This window comes from Bombyx mandarina, chromosome 07 (assembly GCF_030267445.1).
Source record: "Bombyx mandarina strain Sakado chromosome 07, ASM3026744v2".
In the NCBI taxonomy this organism is placed as follows: domain Eukaryota; kingdom Metazoa; phylum Arthropoda; class Insecta; order Lepidoptera; family Bombycidae; genus Bombyx; species Bombyx mandarina.
The window spans coordinates 12,829,311-12,844,990 of record NC_143214.1 but is presented as its reverse complement, the minus strand read 5'-3'; the positions used below and the strand labels follow the sequence as shown (position 1 = coordinate 12,844,990).

The following is a 15,680-nucleotide window of genomic DNA, read 5'->3' as shown; positions in this document are numbered from 1 at the left end:
CCATTTAGTATATTTATTAAAATTTAAATGAATTTTGGTTCTATGTTAGCTACCCAAATTTAAACTCTTTTTTATTGGTGTATGTTGGTAATAATGCTGGCATTTAAAATTAACAACGACGTAGTGAGCTTGTAGTTATTATAGAATATGATATTCTGAATGTATTCACTCCAGAAAAATAGTTTTTTTTGTGTAGTTACATATCAATGGATTATCGCGACACTGGTCTATTCAGTCATTTTTTGTCTAGAAAACTGTTGCAAGAACAGTTATTAAATCAACAGATGTAGGTTTTTTTGTGATTTCCTACTTAAGCCTTGAGAGGCCATATCAGCGTAACCGGGCAAGTAAGTGAGCTCACGGGGCTCAAACCTGACGTTGTTGCTAACACAAACCCTAGCAAGAGTCGTGCTTCGCAAATTCTACCACCAAATCGGAAACGCGACCCACTGAAGATCCGGCAAGAAACTCAGTGGGCTGTGTTTGTAGGTTAATTTATTCGGCGAGCCCTTCGTCGCAAGCGACGGGTTCGACGTGAACGATGACCAGTGCTTGAGTACCTAAAAGCACCGTTAGTGGATCGGGAGGATCCGAAATGACGTGTTTTGGGCGACGTTGACTGTTTACCATTTGGTCCGCAGGATCGGGAATGTAGTTACCGGCGGTCACAATGAGGGGGTTTTCGTGTCGTGCCGCCTTCGCGAAATGGCCCACTGCATATACTTACTGATGGACTCTAGGTCCAAGTCGTCGTGGAGGTCGACGATTCTGACGTCCCACGGGGCTCCAACGGCTATCCAGCAAAAATGGGATTGAATCATTTGAAGGGGTTTTGAACTTGAGTTAGTGCGGGCCGTGTTAGCGAACACGTCACTTGCATACGTCATGAGAGATGTAGGAAAAGTCTATTGACACTCGCATTTTGTTCTTTTTGTTTGCACATTTTTGTTTTACTCTGCTAACTTCACTTGCTTTCTGCATATTAAGTCCTAGATACTCGTGCCTTAAATTATTACTTATACATAATTCCATTTATTGTACAAGATGGAGACGATAATATCACTTTAAGCCGATGATACATTCTGCGAAACATTGTTCTTACTAGGGAAAGTGTTAGCAAATTCCTTCAGGTTCAGCCATTGGTTCACCTATCCGTGTTGGAGTAGCCCCTTAGGCTCTGCGCCACACGCTACCGTCACTCTAGCGCACTGGCACCAGGAGGACGGGACGGTGCGTCGGCGGCTGCGGACTGCGATGCGGTTCGCATTTTCGTCATCGCTGTCGTCGCCGAACATACTGTTGAAGAACAACCCGGTCGGCGGTGTATCGCGTTCCGACCCGGCAGGCTGGTTCTGGCCCAGCGGGGTATCCCGGAACACCAGCGGCACCGCCCCGCGGCACCGCGGCCTGGTAGGGCCGCCGTACCGCGGAGACCGACGTCGTTGGTCGTCGACTATCGCCTCGACGACTCGTCGGTCGGGCGTCCTCGGGGTGGCGCCACGTGTCTGGTTGTAGTGTTGACCGCGGGAACCCCCTACTCTGTCCAGGTTCTGACCCCGGACGGAGATCGGACGTTGGGTGTAAGAATGCAGGGGAGTCGTTTAGTGGGTGGGCCCTAAAATCCTTGGGCCCGCGATCTGCTCTCAACACCTGCAGATCGTTGAGTCTCACATACCCCGCGCGCCCCCTAGGCGCGGGGACCTCGTAGGAGGTTCGGCCCGCGGCCCGAAAAAAAAAAAATCCCCTTAGGCTATCAGCGAATAGGCAGGGGAAAAAACGCTATAATACCGGGAGCTCATGAAATGTGAAAAAGTGGTCTTACCTGCTAAATAATACCATGTGTAATTCTTAATTTTGTTTCCAAAAGTTCATTGCAATATTACCGAAATCATACCATTTTATTGAATTATAATGTTATTTTTCTATTTCACTTCTTCGTCTTTACTACTTTTAAAACTTCGTTCAAGAATTATTTTCCCCTTGCTAATTCGAATGAAAAAAGTTACCTAAACTCTATGACTCGGGGATTTCTTTGAATTTTTTTTTATTAGCGCTTGACCAATGGAATCAAGCGTCAATAAATAAAAAAATCTAAATAGATATGCACTACATACCTACGCATAATTTCTCATATTAATTTGTATTAAAATATTGTACGTGTGGGTTTCATTCAAATTTTATAAAGTACAATAGTATCTTATATGTAATAATCACTTTAAACAATCCTGATAAAATAATAATCCCGATTGTCAATATTTTATTGTTGGTGATTTTATTGTTACGGTGCCTTTTGTGATTTGAAATGGCTTTACAAATAGAACCCAACATGAATACTAACATTAGAGTTTTCAATGAAAGTTTATTGGAACAAATACTGCTGAAAATAAGTGAGTATGAGTAGATAATATTATTGGCAAAGTATGCAGTAAATGCAGCATTGAACACCAGCTGAGTTTTGACGATACTAATTTTAATACTAAACTAATAACACTATACATGACGTTGCGACTTGTTGTAGTAAGTTAAACGTTTGAAATACCTATTTATTTTTGTTAACAAATTGGCTGTTCCACCATTTAAATATTGAACTCGTTTGTTTTGATTGAGGTTTGAGTGGTTGAGAAGAATTCGTTTGGGTGGTACTGAGATGCCATTGTAGATGAAAAAAAAATCGCTATTTCCCGACAACCATCAAACACATTTTAAAAGCAAATAATAAAATCGAGTTTTGCATGAAGAAAACAGGAAATTACAAATATGTCCAGGCTGCATTACACTGAAGACATTAGCAGTTTTTGTACTGTTGTTGTTACGTCTAGTTGTGTTAGGGCATATTGTTAAGTCAGAATGGGTGTCCTAATTATTTTTGCTGACAAGCAGTTATGAGTGCTATTTAGAAAGATTTCATATATAAAATTTAATATGTAAATTATATTTTATAATATACAATTGAAACTTTGACCTCACATCTCGAACTGGGTGATGGCATTTACATTAGATGTCCATCAGCTTCAATAACAGCTTAATTAGATTGTTTTTCGCTCAGTAATAATATGTGTCCAGTTTCTTTATGCAATTAGTATCTAGTAGAATTTTAGTTTACATTATTTTGTCCAGGCGACATTTATAATATTCGCGTGATTTGGGATTATGAAGCAACAACCTTGGCCAGGACTCTTGCTATTGCTGGAGGTATCATTGGTGCTTTTGTTGGTGGTAGATTAGGAGCAGGAATTGGTGCTGGAATTGGTGGAGCTGCTGGTTTTTCAACCTCAAGTAAGTTTTTTCTTTTTATAAACAAAACATTCTGACATCATCAACCACAAAACCTCTGAATCCACAGAAATTTCAACAGAATTATGTAAATCAATATTTTAACATTATCATTCCTGAGCACATATAAACGCACTTCCATATGGAATGTAATTTGATTGTGCATATCTTGATAATATGCAGAAGTTATTACTATAGCATATGTCATGTAAAAGCATTCTTGGGCCCTTTGTCCACTCCCAACATAATATCCCACATGTCCCATAGACATAGGTCATGCATGAGTTTGGGCCTACAGCCTGAAAAAAATAATAACAGTGCATTATGGCAAGTACCAATTTTTGTAATGAAATAAATATACAAATATTCACAATTTACTTCCATGGTGAAGGAATAACATCATGTAACAAAAAGCAAACTGCAAAATTATAATTTGGGTAATTAATAGTGGTAGGACCTCTTGTGAGTCCGCATGGGTAGGTACCACCACCCTGCCTATTTCTGCCGTGAAGCAGTAATGCGTTTCGGTTTGAAGGGTGGGGCAGCTGTTGTAACTATACTGAGACCTTAGAACTTATATCTCAAGGTGGGTGACACATTTACCTTGTAGATGTCTATGGGCTCTACTTAACATCAGGTGTGCCATGACTTCATCCAACCAACAAAGCAATAAAATATATTTTTTTTTGTGAAAAATCAATTAGACTCATTCGTACACAATATTTTAAAAACTTTAAAAACAGAAATTATAAAAAAGCTAAATTAATTTTACCATATTTTTAGAGGTTGTACCATTGCGAGAAATATGGGAGCAAGTAAAAGAGCTATTAAAAGATGTTCTACATATATTATACGAGTATTTGAAGACCTTTGAAGTCAGCGACTATATCAGAGCATATGAGATCTTCATTGCCTGTAGTTCAAATACAAAAAAACAGTTTATCATGGAGCTAACTGAATTCATTGGCAATCATCTTAGCCGACAAATGTTGACAAGTTTTTGAGTTACCTGATTTATTTCGCTCAAGACTCGCCGGCTTACGCTTCCACCACGATGGGTCCCCGTTAGCCCTGCCAAGGACGCACATCATCCTTGGCAGGTTACAGTTATATATATATATGTCGTGGATAACGACTTTTAGTTGTCGTGGATAACGACTTTTAGTAATATTAAGACGGTGGTTTTGATTATTATTTTAAATGATGAGATGTTGTTTTGATAAATATCACAAAATGAAGGGTAGACTACGTAACGCCACAGTATAAAATGGCGGTACGTGGACAGAGTCGTGGCATTCCGTGTCAGACAGTCATGCAGGCCATATCGGATGGTCGGTCCGTCTCAGTCAGTAAGTCTCTGACAGACAGTCAGTGAGTCAGTCAGTCAGTCGGTCTGTCGGTATGTGCAACGAAACTGTCGGTTTATCCTGTCATTGTGAAAGTTGTGTGTGTTGAGTTTCAATAATTATTATTAAAAAGTTTTATTGACTAAACTGAGTTCAATCGAATACGAGTGATGACGAAACTACCGCTCAGCCATCTCTGCCGCTGCCGCCCACGACATATATATATATATATAACTGTGGCCTTCTAATATATATATATACATATACAATATATTCTTTTTGGGTTATTATAGCCTGTTGGTAAATACAAGCTAAGCATATATGAATCAATTTAGAATCAGTATACTGATGGTATTATATAAATAAAAAACTATACTGGAAATTGTGTTGTTATTTATTAAAAACTATGTACCACCACATAACAGATAAAGTTCAGGTAAGCCCTAGGAAAACCTGTCTCTACAGATTTTTCTATTGAAAGCAGACTAACATACGACGACCCACCTGTTGATGAGTCGTTACCGTCGCCTATGGACTTCAGCAAAGACAAGGGCAGAGCCAAGCCGCTGCCTACCGTTGCTTCACACCTCATTTCTAGAAAGACTGCATATAAATGGAAATAATCATGGATGGAATGGAAAGTATTGTGGAGAGGAATTCATTGCAGAACTACCTATATGATGTATGGCAAAAATTGTAATGCTGATAAAATGGTAAAATGGAGTTGATTGGCTCATCTCATAAGTACAATTTCTCAGAGCACTATAGCATTTTTCTTTTATTGTTTAAATGGGTGGACGAGCTCACAGCCCACCTGGTGTTAAGTGGTTACTGGAGCCCATAGACATCTATAACTTAAATGCGCCACCCACCTTGAGATACAAGTTCTAAGGTCTCAAGTATAGTTACAACAGCTGCCCCGCCCTTCAAACCGAAACGCATTACTGCTTCACGGCAGAAATGGGCAGGGTGGCGGTACCTACCCGTGCGGACTCACAAGAGGTCCTACCACCAGTAAAATCACGGGCTGATACTGAAACGATATCGTAAAGATCGCTATTCAAAAATACTGTTCTTTGCATTAGACGTAGTAACTTAGAACTCACGGAGCCGCGGGCAGAACATCTGTCAGTTACTGTTATTCACGAAATATTCGACGTAAGCAGAAAACTAAACTAAACAATACTAACAAATACTTGTTAGCTTTATTAAATTAACTAGATGACCCGCCTATCTTCGGCTGCGTCATAGAAAAGTCAGAGAGAGAAAGGGTTGGAAAGAGTGGGGCGTAGAGACCTATTAAATGTTTCTAAAGAGGCTCTGATTTTAGTTTATCCACGAACCACGTCTTGAGAACATTGAACAAAACCTAAGACCCACAGCGTAAGTGTAAATTGTCACCGACGAAACCAGGAGTTTGGGTCTCAAAGTTGGCCATAATTACCGGTATTGCGCAGGCTGCATCCAGTGGCTTCCCGCGACTTAGCAGGTCGTCTTTACACCCTGTGGGAGGCGACCTACCCATGCTGCGCTGTCCAGCACGCGATCCCCACTCGAGAACTTTTCGGCCCCAGCAGCTTTCTATTATACGAGCAATAATATTGCATATTACCTCCTGCCCATCTGTCGTGGCGTGCAACCTCTTTGACAGGACATAAGATCTACAACGACTAGACATAGACACAGACTAAGACAGAATTCGAAAAGAAATGGAACGAGGGCGTACGTGACCAGCGACCAGCGACACGCAGTGCATTTTTTGACTTCCTTAAAGACAGACACAAAATAGACGACAAGGAACGAACCGACCGTTCAAGTGGTCCTTCCACCGTTCACCATCGCTAATTCAATTTTGCGATCCTTCAGTCTATGTCAGTTACATTAGTTCTTCTGCCAATCTCTTCATTCCTGATTCGTTTTCGCAGGCAGACTCCGAGCATAGCTTTTGCTCTTTGATTGACTTTGAGCCTGCTGATAAGACCCATGGTCAACGGCCACGTCTCACAGCCATATGTCATCACTAGCAACACACTCCTCATAGACCTTTGTCTTGAGAGACTGCGGTATTTGGAATAAAAAGATTTTGCGCAGTTTCCTGGACGATCGACGATTAATATCTTACTCGAAGTTGAACTTAGTACTCAGTTCGAGAGTTCGAGACTATTTAGATATGTATGTAACATGTAGGATATAACGAATAGTATTCTAAAGTACTTTTACGTACACGATTTTTTTTATTTTTATTTTTATGCGATAGAAGAATATACTGGTTTTATCCGTACCTAATCAACCTAATCTTAAAATAGCAACATGCTGTATTTAAATTTTAAATGTGTTTATTTAAATGTATTTAAATTATAAATGAGGTATCTTATAAAATTAAAAAGAATTTATCAGCTTAAACGAGTATGTAGCTCCTGAGATTAACTCGTTCAAACACTCATACTTTTCAGGTTTATACTATCGTTATAGATAGTTTTTGAATGTATCCCTTTAGGACTTAGGAGGATTAATTCTCTCAAGTTGAATCCGTGAGTTCACCTACCGGTCGGTGTGCTTGGTGCGTGTTTTTTAACGTTCTCGATAGCGTAAAAGTTATCTGAAGTATGCAGCTGGAACAGCGCCCCTAGCGGTAAACCTAGGCAAACGTTCCAACTCCATATAAATTTGACTTAACTTTTACGCTATCGAGAACGTTAAAAAACTCGCACTAAACACACTGAGCATAGCTGGAATAATTCCTTAGGCTCCCGGCGATTAGGTAACGAAATTAATATGGAAGCCTGTTATGTACCTTTTAAAAATCTAAAGTCGAATTTCGTTATTTGCCAAGAAGCGCAGAAACTCCTTATCTGGGTTATAGTACATTGTGCACCAAGGGAGAAAAGTTACACTTTCTCCCCTCTACAGCGGGACGAAAACCGAACTTTCGGCGTCGGTAGGAGAAAAAATATGTTGTGAATTTCGATTTCAACCTTTTCAGCGTATCCGTAGGGGTATTAAAGGAACAAGGACACGAAATTACTGGTGGTAGGACCTCTTGTGAGTCCGCACTGGCTATTGCTGCCGTTGTAGCTATACTGAGACCTTACAACTTATAGCTCAAGATAGGTGGCGCATTTACGTGGTATTATAGAGGTCTATGGGCTCCAGTAGCCATTTAATACCAGGTGGGCTGTGAGCTCGTCCACCCACCTAAGCAATAAAAAATAAAAAAATAAAAATCCCCCACCAACCCAAGGTCGAGGGTCTTCAAGTAATGAAAAACACAGTTGATATTTCATAATTATATTGGAGTGCACAGGAGGAACATCACACGAGGAACAAACATTTCATTAGGACTACACCCGCCACAGCCGCGTCGGGTCGCTACACTACTGTCTAGTTATTACCAATCGGCTTACAGTGTTTTGAAAATAATTTACATTAATCTAAGAATATATTATTAATTTTCTAAATGTCTACAGCAAAACTAAACAGACTTATTATATACATATAACAGAAAATCCAATTCATCAGGAGTGGCAAACATATTCCGTGATATTAATAAGAGTGCCTACAGTATGACATCTTGCAAAGCCGGCGTACTCATTACAAGAATTTGCAGGCTTTTCAATAAAAAAAATACAAATCATATTAAGTAGAATATCACAATAAAATAAATTAAGTACGTGTGGTGGTAGGACCTCTTGTGAGTCCGCGCGGGTAGGTACCACCACCCTGCCTATTTCTGCCGTGAAGCAGTAATGCGTTTCGGTTCGAAGGGTGGGGCAGCCGTTGTAACTATACTGAGATCTTAGAACTTATATCTCGAGGTGGGTGGCGCATTTACGTTGTAGATGTCTATGGGCTCCAGTAACCACTTAACACCAGGTGGGCTGTGAGCTCGTCCACCCACCTAAGCAATAAAAAATAAATAAAAAAAATAAGTACGTATACGATATTTCACAATCCAATTATATTTATAACACCCGTTTGATTTTTAATAAACTAAATAAGTACCGTAAAATGGGGGGGGAATCGGAACACTTTTAAAGTTCGACATTGACTTTTATCGTTTTTTTTGTAGTTATAGTAATACAATGGAGATCATAATAGTTCCGGTGGTTTAAATTTTCATTTATAATGCATTAAGATATAGTTTATTAAAGAAAAATAATAAAAAGTTACAAAAACTCACTTGTCCCTATTCACCTAGGCGTTGGGTGAATCGGGTAACGTATGGAGACAATAGTTTTTCGATAGGTTCACTATTTAGTTGTTAGGTAGGTACCTAGCTTTAGGTAATTAACTTTTTAACATATTTAATGAGTTACAAAACTTTGATGACTAAATTAAACTATTTAATATTTTTAAACACTAAATGAAAGTCATTTTCAGTTCAACAAAGTTAAATTTCCAACAACCCGACCAAAAGTATTGTGACATCCTAGATTTGTTCCTATTCTTCCTCTATACCCCCAATCTATTGTAGTATCGAACACACAGAACTCGACACGCCAACACATCACACCAGGTTGTTCTGTATACAGGGTGTGCTACCACTCACCGTGACGTCACAGGGCAGGCTACACTCGCCCGCCAGTCGCACCGTCCTATATAAATATGTACTGGAAAGCAATAACTCACTGTAGGTGTTTGAAAAGAAACACACCCTGTGCTACATTTTTTATGAATTTTTGTAACGGTATCTCTGCTATAGATTAAAAGTCACCATAGCAACACTTAATTGCCAAGGATATATACGTCATATATCAGATAAGCGTTTAATAAATTAAAATTATAGGAATGTCAAAATCAGACCAAAAATACTTGTGCATCTTTAAAACAATAAATACGGCAAGGTTTATCAGAATTATAAATACCTTATAAATGAGTTATGTGTGTGGCGAACTAAAATAATTTAAATATAAATTAATAATCAATTTAAAAAAAACTTAATAGCGAAGTCTAATCAGATCTCTGCTCTTAACAAACTAAGTTCAATGTCGGATAACAAAAAAGAGATTTCCATTACTTAAAACTTAATAATATAGAAGATTCATAAAAACATATTATAAACTACTTTAGAGAACAAGCCAGTCGATATAGTGTTTAAAATGGTGCTTTTTTTTAAAAGGAATTTTATGACCTGGTAACTAAGACTTTAAGTCATGTCTTATTTTAATTTATATTCATAATTTTATGCAAAATGATAATGTGGAGTGAAATTAAATGAAGATGATTAATTTGAGACATTAATCAACTGTGATGAAATGAAATGGGAAGGGATGAAATAGACTCTTAGTAAAATGGTGGTCATTTACTGAGAATTATTCAGTGGACTTTTTGGAAGATTCCGAGAACTTACGTCCAGCGGCTTTGTTTAATTTTCCCAAATTAGTTCACTTTCACAGATATTAAACAGTTAATAAACCACCGTTATTACACATTTAAGCCTGAAGAAACACTAAATAGACAAAATAAGATAAATCACACAATTTCACTTCTCGCGTTCCCGCCAAAAAGTCCTTAAAATAGTGCTTCATATTAAATAGCATAGATCAAAGCAACAAAAACTTGACAACCCCGACTATACAATATGTGTATACAATAGAGCTCCGCGTGGAACATCAACCGAGCAAATCCGTGTAAGCCGTGTACTGTTGTATTCACCTTAAATACAAAAAAAAAAGGTCAATTGTCATTTTTTTTGTTTTACCCCGGCAGCCACCATTAGTATCGCGATACACACGAGGTGCGGTCGGCGGGCCTCCTCGCTCGACGTGGCGGAGGGCCGGCCTCCCCCGCGGCAACTAGGCCCCTCGCGTCGGCTCGTCTAGATGATACTACCGATTGTAGATGGAGACACTTTCTCTTTGTATCGGGAAATGGGACGGAATGTTTTCAACAAACAAACATAACTCTCAAGCGTCGTTGCAATATTATAGTGTTACGCCGGTAAGAGTAACGCCATCTATCGCCGAATAGCCGAACGAATATCGACGGATCTAGTAACATCGAACGATTGAGGAGTACAACGCCATCTATTGTCAGATAACGGAAACACGCGTCGAATGTACTCGACTTGTGAGGAATGTTCTCGACGAGTCTAGGGATGTCCTATCGACTATAAAAACGTGGCAGGGATGGCACGCAGCAATCAACAGTAGCAACACCGAACAATCTTAACTATACAACTTGAAGATACCACAATATTAATAAATTAATCAAATGTACATTTCATACATTGTCCGATCTAGAATTAATTGTCATTTTTGAATCTGAGATTCTACATACTTTATAACACTGGGAACACAGTCAATTAAAATAAAATCTAATAAATATACAAATAAATAAATAACATTTAAAGGTAAAATAGAGTACTTAACGTCAGAAAAAACAGTAGCACGCCAAGCTTTAAAATTTATAAATCTAATTTATAGCTTCCATAAATCTTCAATTTAGGGTACTGGTGCTCAATTAAAGAATAAAAACTACTGTGTCAAATGCACTAATTAAAGTAGACAAAACTGTCAACAAAAAACGTTGACAGTTAAAAAGCACTTGTCATTCTGACAGGTGACGTTACGTTCTACAAGACATTGACAGTGTTATTGAACATCAAACAGTGCTTTAGCTAAGGCTCTACAAGCGTCGATAATGTATTTCTTTGAGTTTATTTTTCCTCCATAGCCCTCTTCAGTTCCATGGCGAGCTTGTAGCCCAGTTCGGGCCGCCGGTCCCTCCCTTCCACCATCGGTAACACCTAGAACGAATTTAAAAATAATAATTAGAAAATCTTACACCCGTATCTTTAGACGTTTCGTAAAATAGTCCTCCACTCTTAACTCATCCGATGATGCTCGAGCATTCCCTCGAAACTTACTCGAGTTTGGTATTTTTAGTCGACCATTACAATATTCCTCAACTGTCCTCGAGTGAGGTAATAATGATGAAAATTTGATCAAGCTAGCATCAAACCCATAGAGTTCTGTAGTCTATGGTCATTGTTTAATGTCAAAGTCAAGCTGCCGCTGTCTGTTTGACACTAGATGAACTTGTTTGATGTTTTGGTTGCTGAGTTATTCGTAAATATGTGTGCGTGCGGTAAATCTGAAAGTGTATTATTTATTTTCTAACCTATTATTATTTTAGATTTCGGATCCGGCTTTGTATTTTTATTCGCCGCTTTTGTGTGATTTTGGTTGCATCGTGTTGTTGAAGTGCTTTTCCACAACCACCAGTTTATTATTATATAAATAAAACTTATAATCGCATTGACTTTATTTATCAGGTAGTAAGCAAAATATGTCTCTTATGTAGGTAAATAAAATAAAGAGTTTCAAATGTCTAACCTCGAACTATTTACTTTATTAATAAATATTATCAAACTTAAATTATCAAAATATGCGGGAATCATGCACAGATCCAGGCCATTGCACAACAATATCATATATTTCCATTTGCGGTCCACATACTATTTGGACATTGATAGAAAACCAGCCTTGAGGAACGTTCAAGGTACGTCGCGACGTACCTTGACTTGACAGTTCGCTTACTTCACTCCGGTTAGGAAATTTTTCCAAAGACGTTTGAGTGGAGTTTATTTTTACGACTAATCATACCAAAACGCGTGTTGGAGGTTGAGTCGAGTCGAGTTAAGCTCGTGTAAACGACTAAAGATACGGGTGTTAGTCTCCAATAGCGGAGTGAGTGATAACTACGTGATCTACTTCTTCTATTTGTCTCATAGAGGAGTCGGCGGGTGGTCTGCCCTACATCGTCAGTAGAATGTCTTCAAATTATACATATTATATACCAAAAAAAATATCTAATATTTAAAAAAAAAAGGCATGCCCGCAGAGTTTCTTGCCAGTTTTTCTCAAGACGGAGGCTAGTTTTTGTGAATCGGCGGTAGTTCTTTTTGACGTTCAACAAGTATGTACTTTCATTTGTGTTGAATAAAAAAAAAATGATTTGATATATACTTTACTATTCGTCCATACGTATCCCGCCGGTAGGTTTATGTCACAAGCTTGGGGACACCGCCCCGCCAGAACGAGGAAGTGGTCATGAGGTCCCGCGCCACGAGCAGTGGCCGACCTCACGCCTCACGGTCGGCGGTGCAGTAAGGTAAAGGAAACAAGAAGCACCTCGTCAGAGCGCACGATGACTCCGTTGTTGTTGACGATGGTTGCTTTCGTCTTCTCGATGTCAGCGAGGTCGACCCCCCGGCTGGCGTCCTCCACCAGCACGGCGCGGTAGCCGATGGCCAGCGCGTCAGCTATCGTTGCACCTTCACGTAAACAATTTCATATATTGGTCTACATTTTATTGCCCTTGTAGGCAGACGAGACCGTCGCCCATGGACTTCAGCAGTGCCAGGGGCAGAGCCAAGCCGCTGCCTACCGCTTAATACTCTCCACAAGTCTCGTTTGAAGAAGGACATGTCATAGCGCTCGGGAAACACCGTGGAGGGGAGCTCATTCCAAAACCGGATGGTACGTGGCAAAAGAGGCCTCTGGAAACGCACTGTGGATGATGGCAGTGGCTTCAGGTAGTATGGATGAACTCTACTCCGGTGGCGGGCGGTGCGATGGTAAAAACGAGATGACGGTATCATCTCGAACAATTCCTCAGAGCTACATGTGCCAGAGAGCTCACGAGGCCACCCCCCCCATCCCCCACACTGCCCCCGGTCCCCCTGGCCCCCCGGGTACGCACCGACGCACACGTCGTACGCCAGCCCGCAGATGTAGATGTCGGTGGCGCCGCGCAGTCGCAGCTGCGTGCTGAGGCTGGTGTCGGTCAGCTTCTTGTTGTCCCAGAACACGGAGTACGAGTCCACCTCCGGGTTGGTGCCCTTGTACACTTTCGTGGCGCCCTCGACTATCTGCAACGTTACCGGACCGGCTGTTCAATGAAGTGGTCTTTAAAGTTATGAATACGTTGCTGAAGGTATTACGAACGCGACCGACCGGCCAGCGATAGGTCTCGGGTTTGCTTATGGTCGTCACGCTAGTCTTCATCCGCCGAGTAACTACCACAGACCCGACTATCCCAAGTTGTGACCGTCCCAAAAAATCTCTGAACAATAATGTTTCCTTAGTTAAGCGAATTACTGTTGTTTCCGTCTAGACTCCGTGGTGCGTGGTTCACCGACGTCTTGTCTGTCGTTCTCAGCCTACATGGAGAGGCCAATTCACGAGAAAAGCACACATTTTTGAACTATATGCAAAGGATTGAAGGTTTGAAACTCGACACTGGGAGCAATATGCTAGGCTTGTTGAAGCTTGTTATTGTTGTTCTGGAGCTCATAGACATCTACAACGTAAATGCCGCCACTCACCCTGAGACATGAGTTCTAAGATCTCACGGCAGAAACGGCTGCCCCACCCTTCAATCCGAAAACCGAAACGCATTACTGTTACACGGCAGAAACAGGCAGGGTGGTGGTACCTACCCTTGCGGACTCGTAATACGTCTTACCACCAGTAATTACGCAAATTATAATTTTATAATTTTGCGGGTTTCATTTTTATTACACGATGTTATTCCTTCAATCGTGAACATCTGTTAAATACGTATTTCATTAGAAAAATTTATACCCGCCTGCGGGATTCGAACACCGCTGCATCGCTAGATACGAATGCACCGGACGTCTTATCCTTTAGGCCCCGACGACTTTTCTGCATAAACAACTTGATAAGTGTTAGTTTGTTTGTCATGTGAATTACAACCTTGAGGTCGCTGTGCAGCTCGGCACCCCATGTGTCCTGCACGCAGTGGCGCGGCCAAAGGCGCTGCCTCATGGGCGGGGGGCCGGCGAAGATCACCGTGTCGTAGGCGGCTGCCCTGTCCGCCGACACCTATAACAACACCGGGGGTGAAATATTAGTGAAAGGCTATTAGATTTAAGGGATATTATGAGAACCACATATAGTTCAAAATTTCGAAAAAAAAATCGTTGCGAAAAACTTCTTCAGCAACTACAAAAACTACTTCAAACTTCTTCTTCAGACCTCTTGTGAGTCCGCGCGGGTAGATACCACCACCCTGCCCATTTCTGCCGTGAAGCAGTAATGCGTTTCGGTTTGAAGGGTGGGGCAGCCGTCGTAACTATACTGAGACCTCAGAACCTATATCTCAAAGTGGGTGGCGCATTTACGTCGTAAATGTCTATGGGCACCAGTTACCACTTAACACCAGGTGGGCTGTGAGCTCGTCCACCAACCTAAGCAATAATAAAAAAAAAAAGTAACATTAACGACTCTATACGTAAGATACTCCATTTCAGTACAGAAGCCAGTGTTTCCGTTATCATAAAATAGCGTACGAAAAGATCGTGCGTCTTACGTTGGGGGCCATCGTTGTTAGTGTCATCGCTCACAGAGCAGGGTTCTATCTTGCAATTATTTTGAACTTATATATGAATAGTTCTAATGCCAAGGTGAGTTTATTCGTCACGTTTGCACGTTTTAACCAATCGATTGATTATAATCATGAAATTTCCCATAGACACAGCCACTGAGTTTTTCGCCGATTATCTCAGTGGGTCGCGTTTCAGATCCGGTGGTAGATTCTGCGAAGCACCGCTCTTGCTAGGGCCAGCGTTAGCAATACTCTGGTTTGAGCCCCGTGAACTCACCTACACATCAAAGCTAAGCTGAAATAGCCTATCAAGGCTATTAGCATAGGAAGGACAAGAAAAATGAAATTTCGCATACAGATTGTTACGGGATTGTTAGGGGTACTGAAAATAACACAAAGGATATTGTTTATCTACATTAACGTGATTGAAGTCACGATTAGACACCATTTATCAAATAACGATTGATTTTAAATTTAATAAACCGTATTTGCTATCTGAATTTTTACCTTCCCTTAAATCAACTCGATAATACATAACGAACTATACTTGAAAGACGATATGGGTAACGGCCTGGCCACGGGGATCGGCGGTGCGAACAGCGAAGCGGTGGACGAGGCGACCATTCGCGCAGCACCGTTTGCAGGCCACGGGTACTCACGTTCGCCGCCGCGACTAGTAAGGAAGTCCGACAGCGAAATGTCTATATC

At 40.6% G+C, this 15,680-nt stretch overlaps 2 protein-coding genes across 2 annotated transcripts in view; one reads left to right on the top strand and one right to left on the bottom strand.

The window, feature by feature from the left end:
- The first annotated feature begins 2,119 nt into the window (after nucleotides 1-2,119).
- On the top strand, nucleotides 2,120-5,001 carry LOC149502738 (uncharacterized). Its single transcript, XM_089728852.1, has 3 exons — nucleotides 2,120-2,387; nucleotides 3,118-3,276; nucleotides 4,057-5,001. The coding sequence occupies exons 1-3, from the start codon at nucleotides 2,303-2,305 to the stop codon at nucleotides 4,275-4,277; spliced, it is 465 nt and encodes a 154-aa protein (XP_089584978.1). The 5' UTR covers nucleotides 2,120-2,302; the 3' UTR covers nucleotides 4,278-5,001.
- Nucleotides 5,002-7,891: 2,890 nt separating this feature from the next.
- The window catches only part of Naam (Nicotinamide amidase), a 37,747-nt gene continuing 29,958 nt past the window's right edge, over nucleotides 7,892-15,680 (bottom strand). Inside the window, exons 5-8 of the mRNA XM_089728878.1 lie at nucleotides 14,342-14,470; nucleotides 13,326-13,494; nucleotides 12,755-12,897; nucleotides 7,892-11,367 (exon numbers count right to left, since the gene is read on the bottom strand). Of these exons, the coding sequence (XP_089585004.1) occupies nucleotides 11,278-11,367; nucleotides 12,755-12,897; nucleotides 13,326-13,494; nucleotides 14,342-14,470 (531 nt within the window). The 3' untranslated portion in view covers nucleotides 7,892-11,277. The remainder of the gene's footprint in view (nucleotides 11,368-12,754; nucleotides 12,898-13,325; nucleotides 13,495-14,341; nucleotides 14,471-15,680) is intronic.

What these genes read in the sequence shown, in the direction of transcription:
- LOC149502738 (XM_089728852.1), top strand. Translation starts at nt 2,303, where the DNA reads ATGGCTTTACAAATAGAACCCAACATGAATACTAACATTAGAGTTTTC. An exon ending in ACAAATACTGCTGAAAATAA is followed by an intron (nt 2,388 to 3,117) that starts GTGAGTATGAGT and finishes TATTTTGTCCAG; the next exon opens with GCGACATTTATAATATTCGC. An exon ending in TGCTGGTTTTTCAACCTCAA is followed by an intron (nt 3,277 to 4,056) that starts GTAAGTTTTTTC and finishes CCATATTTTTAG; the next exon opens with AGGTTGTACCATTGCGAGAA.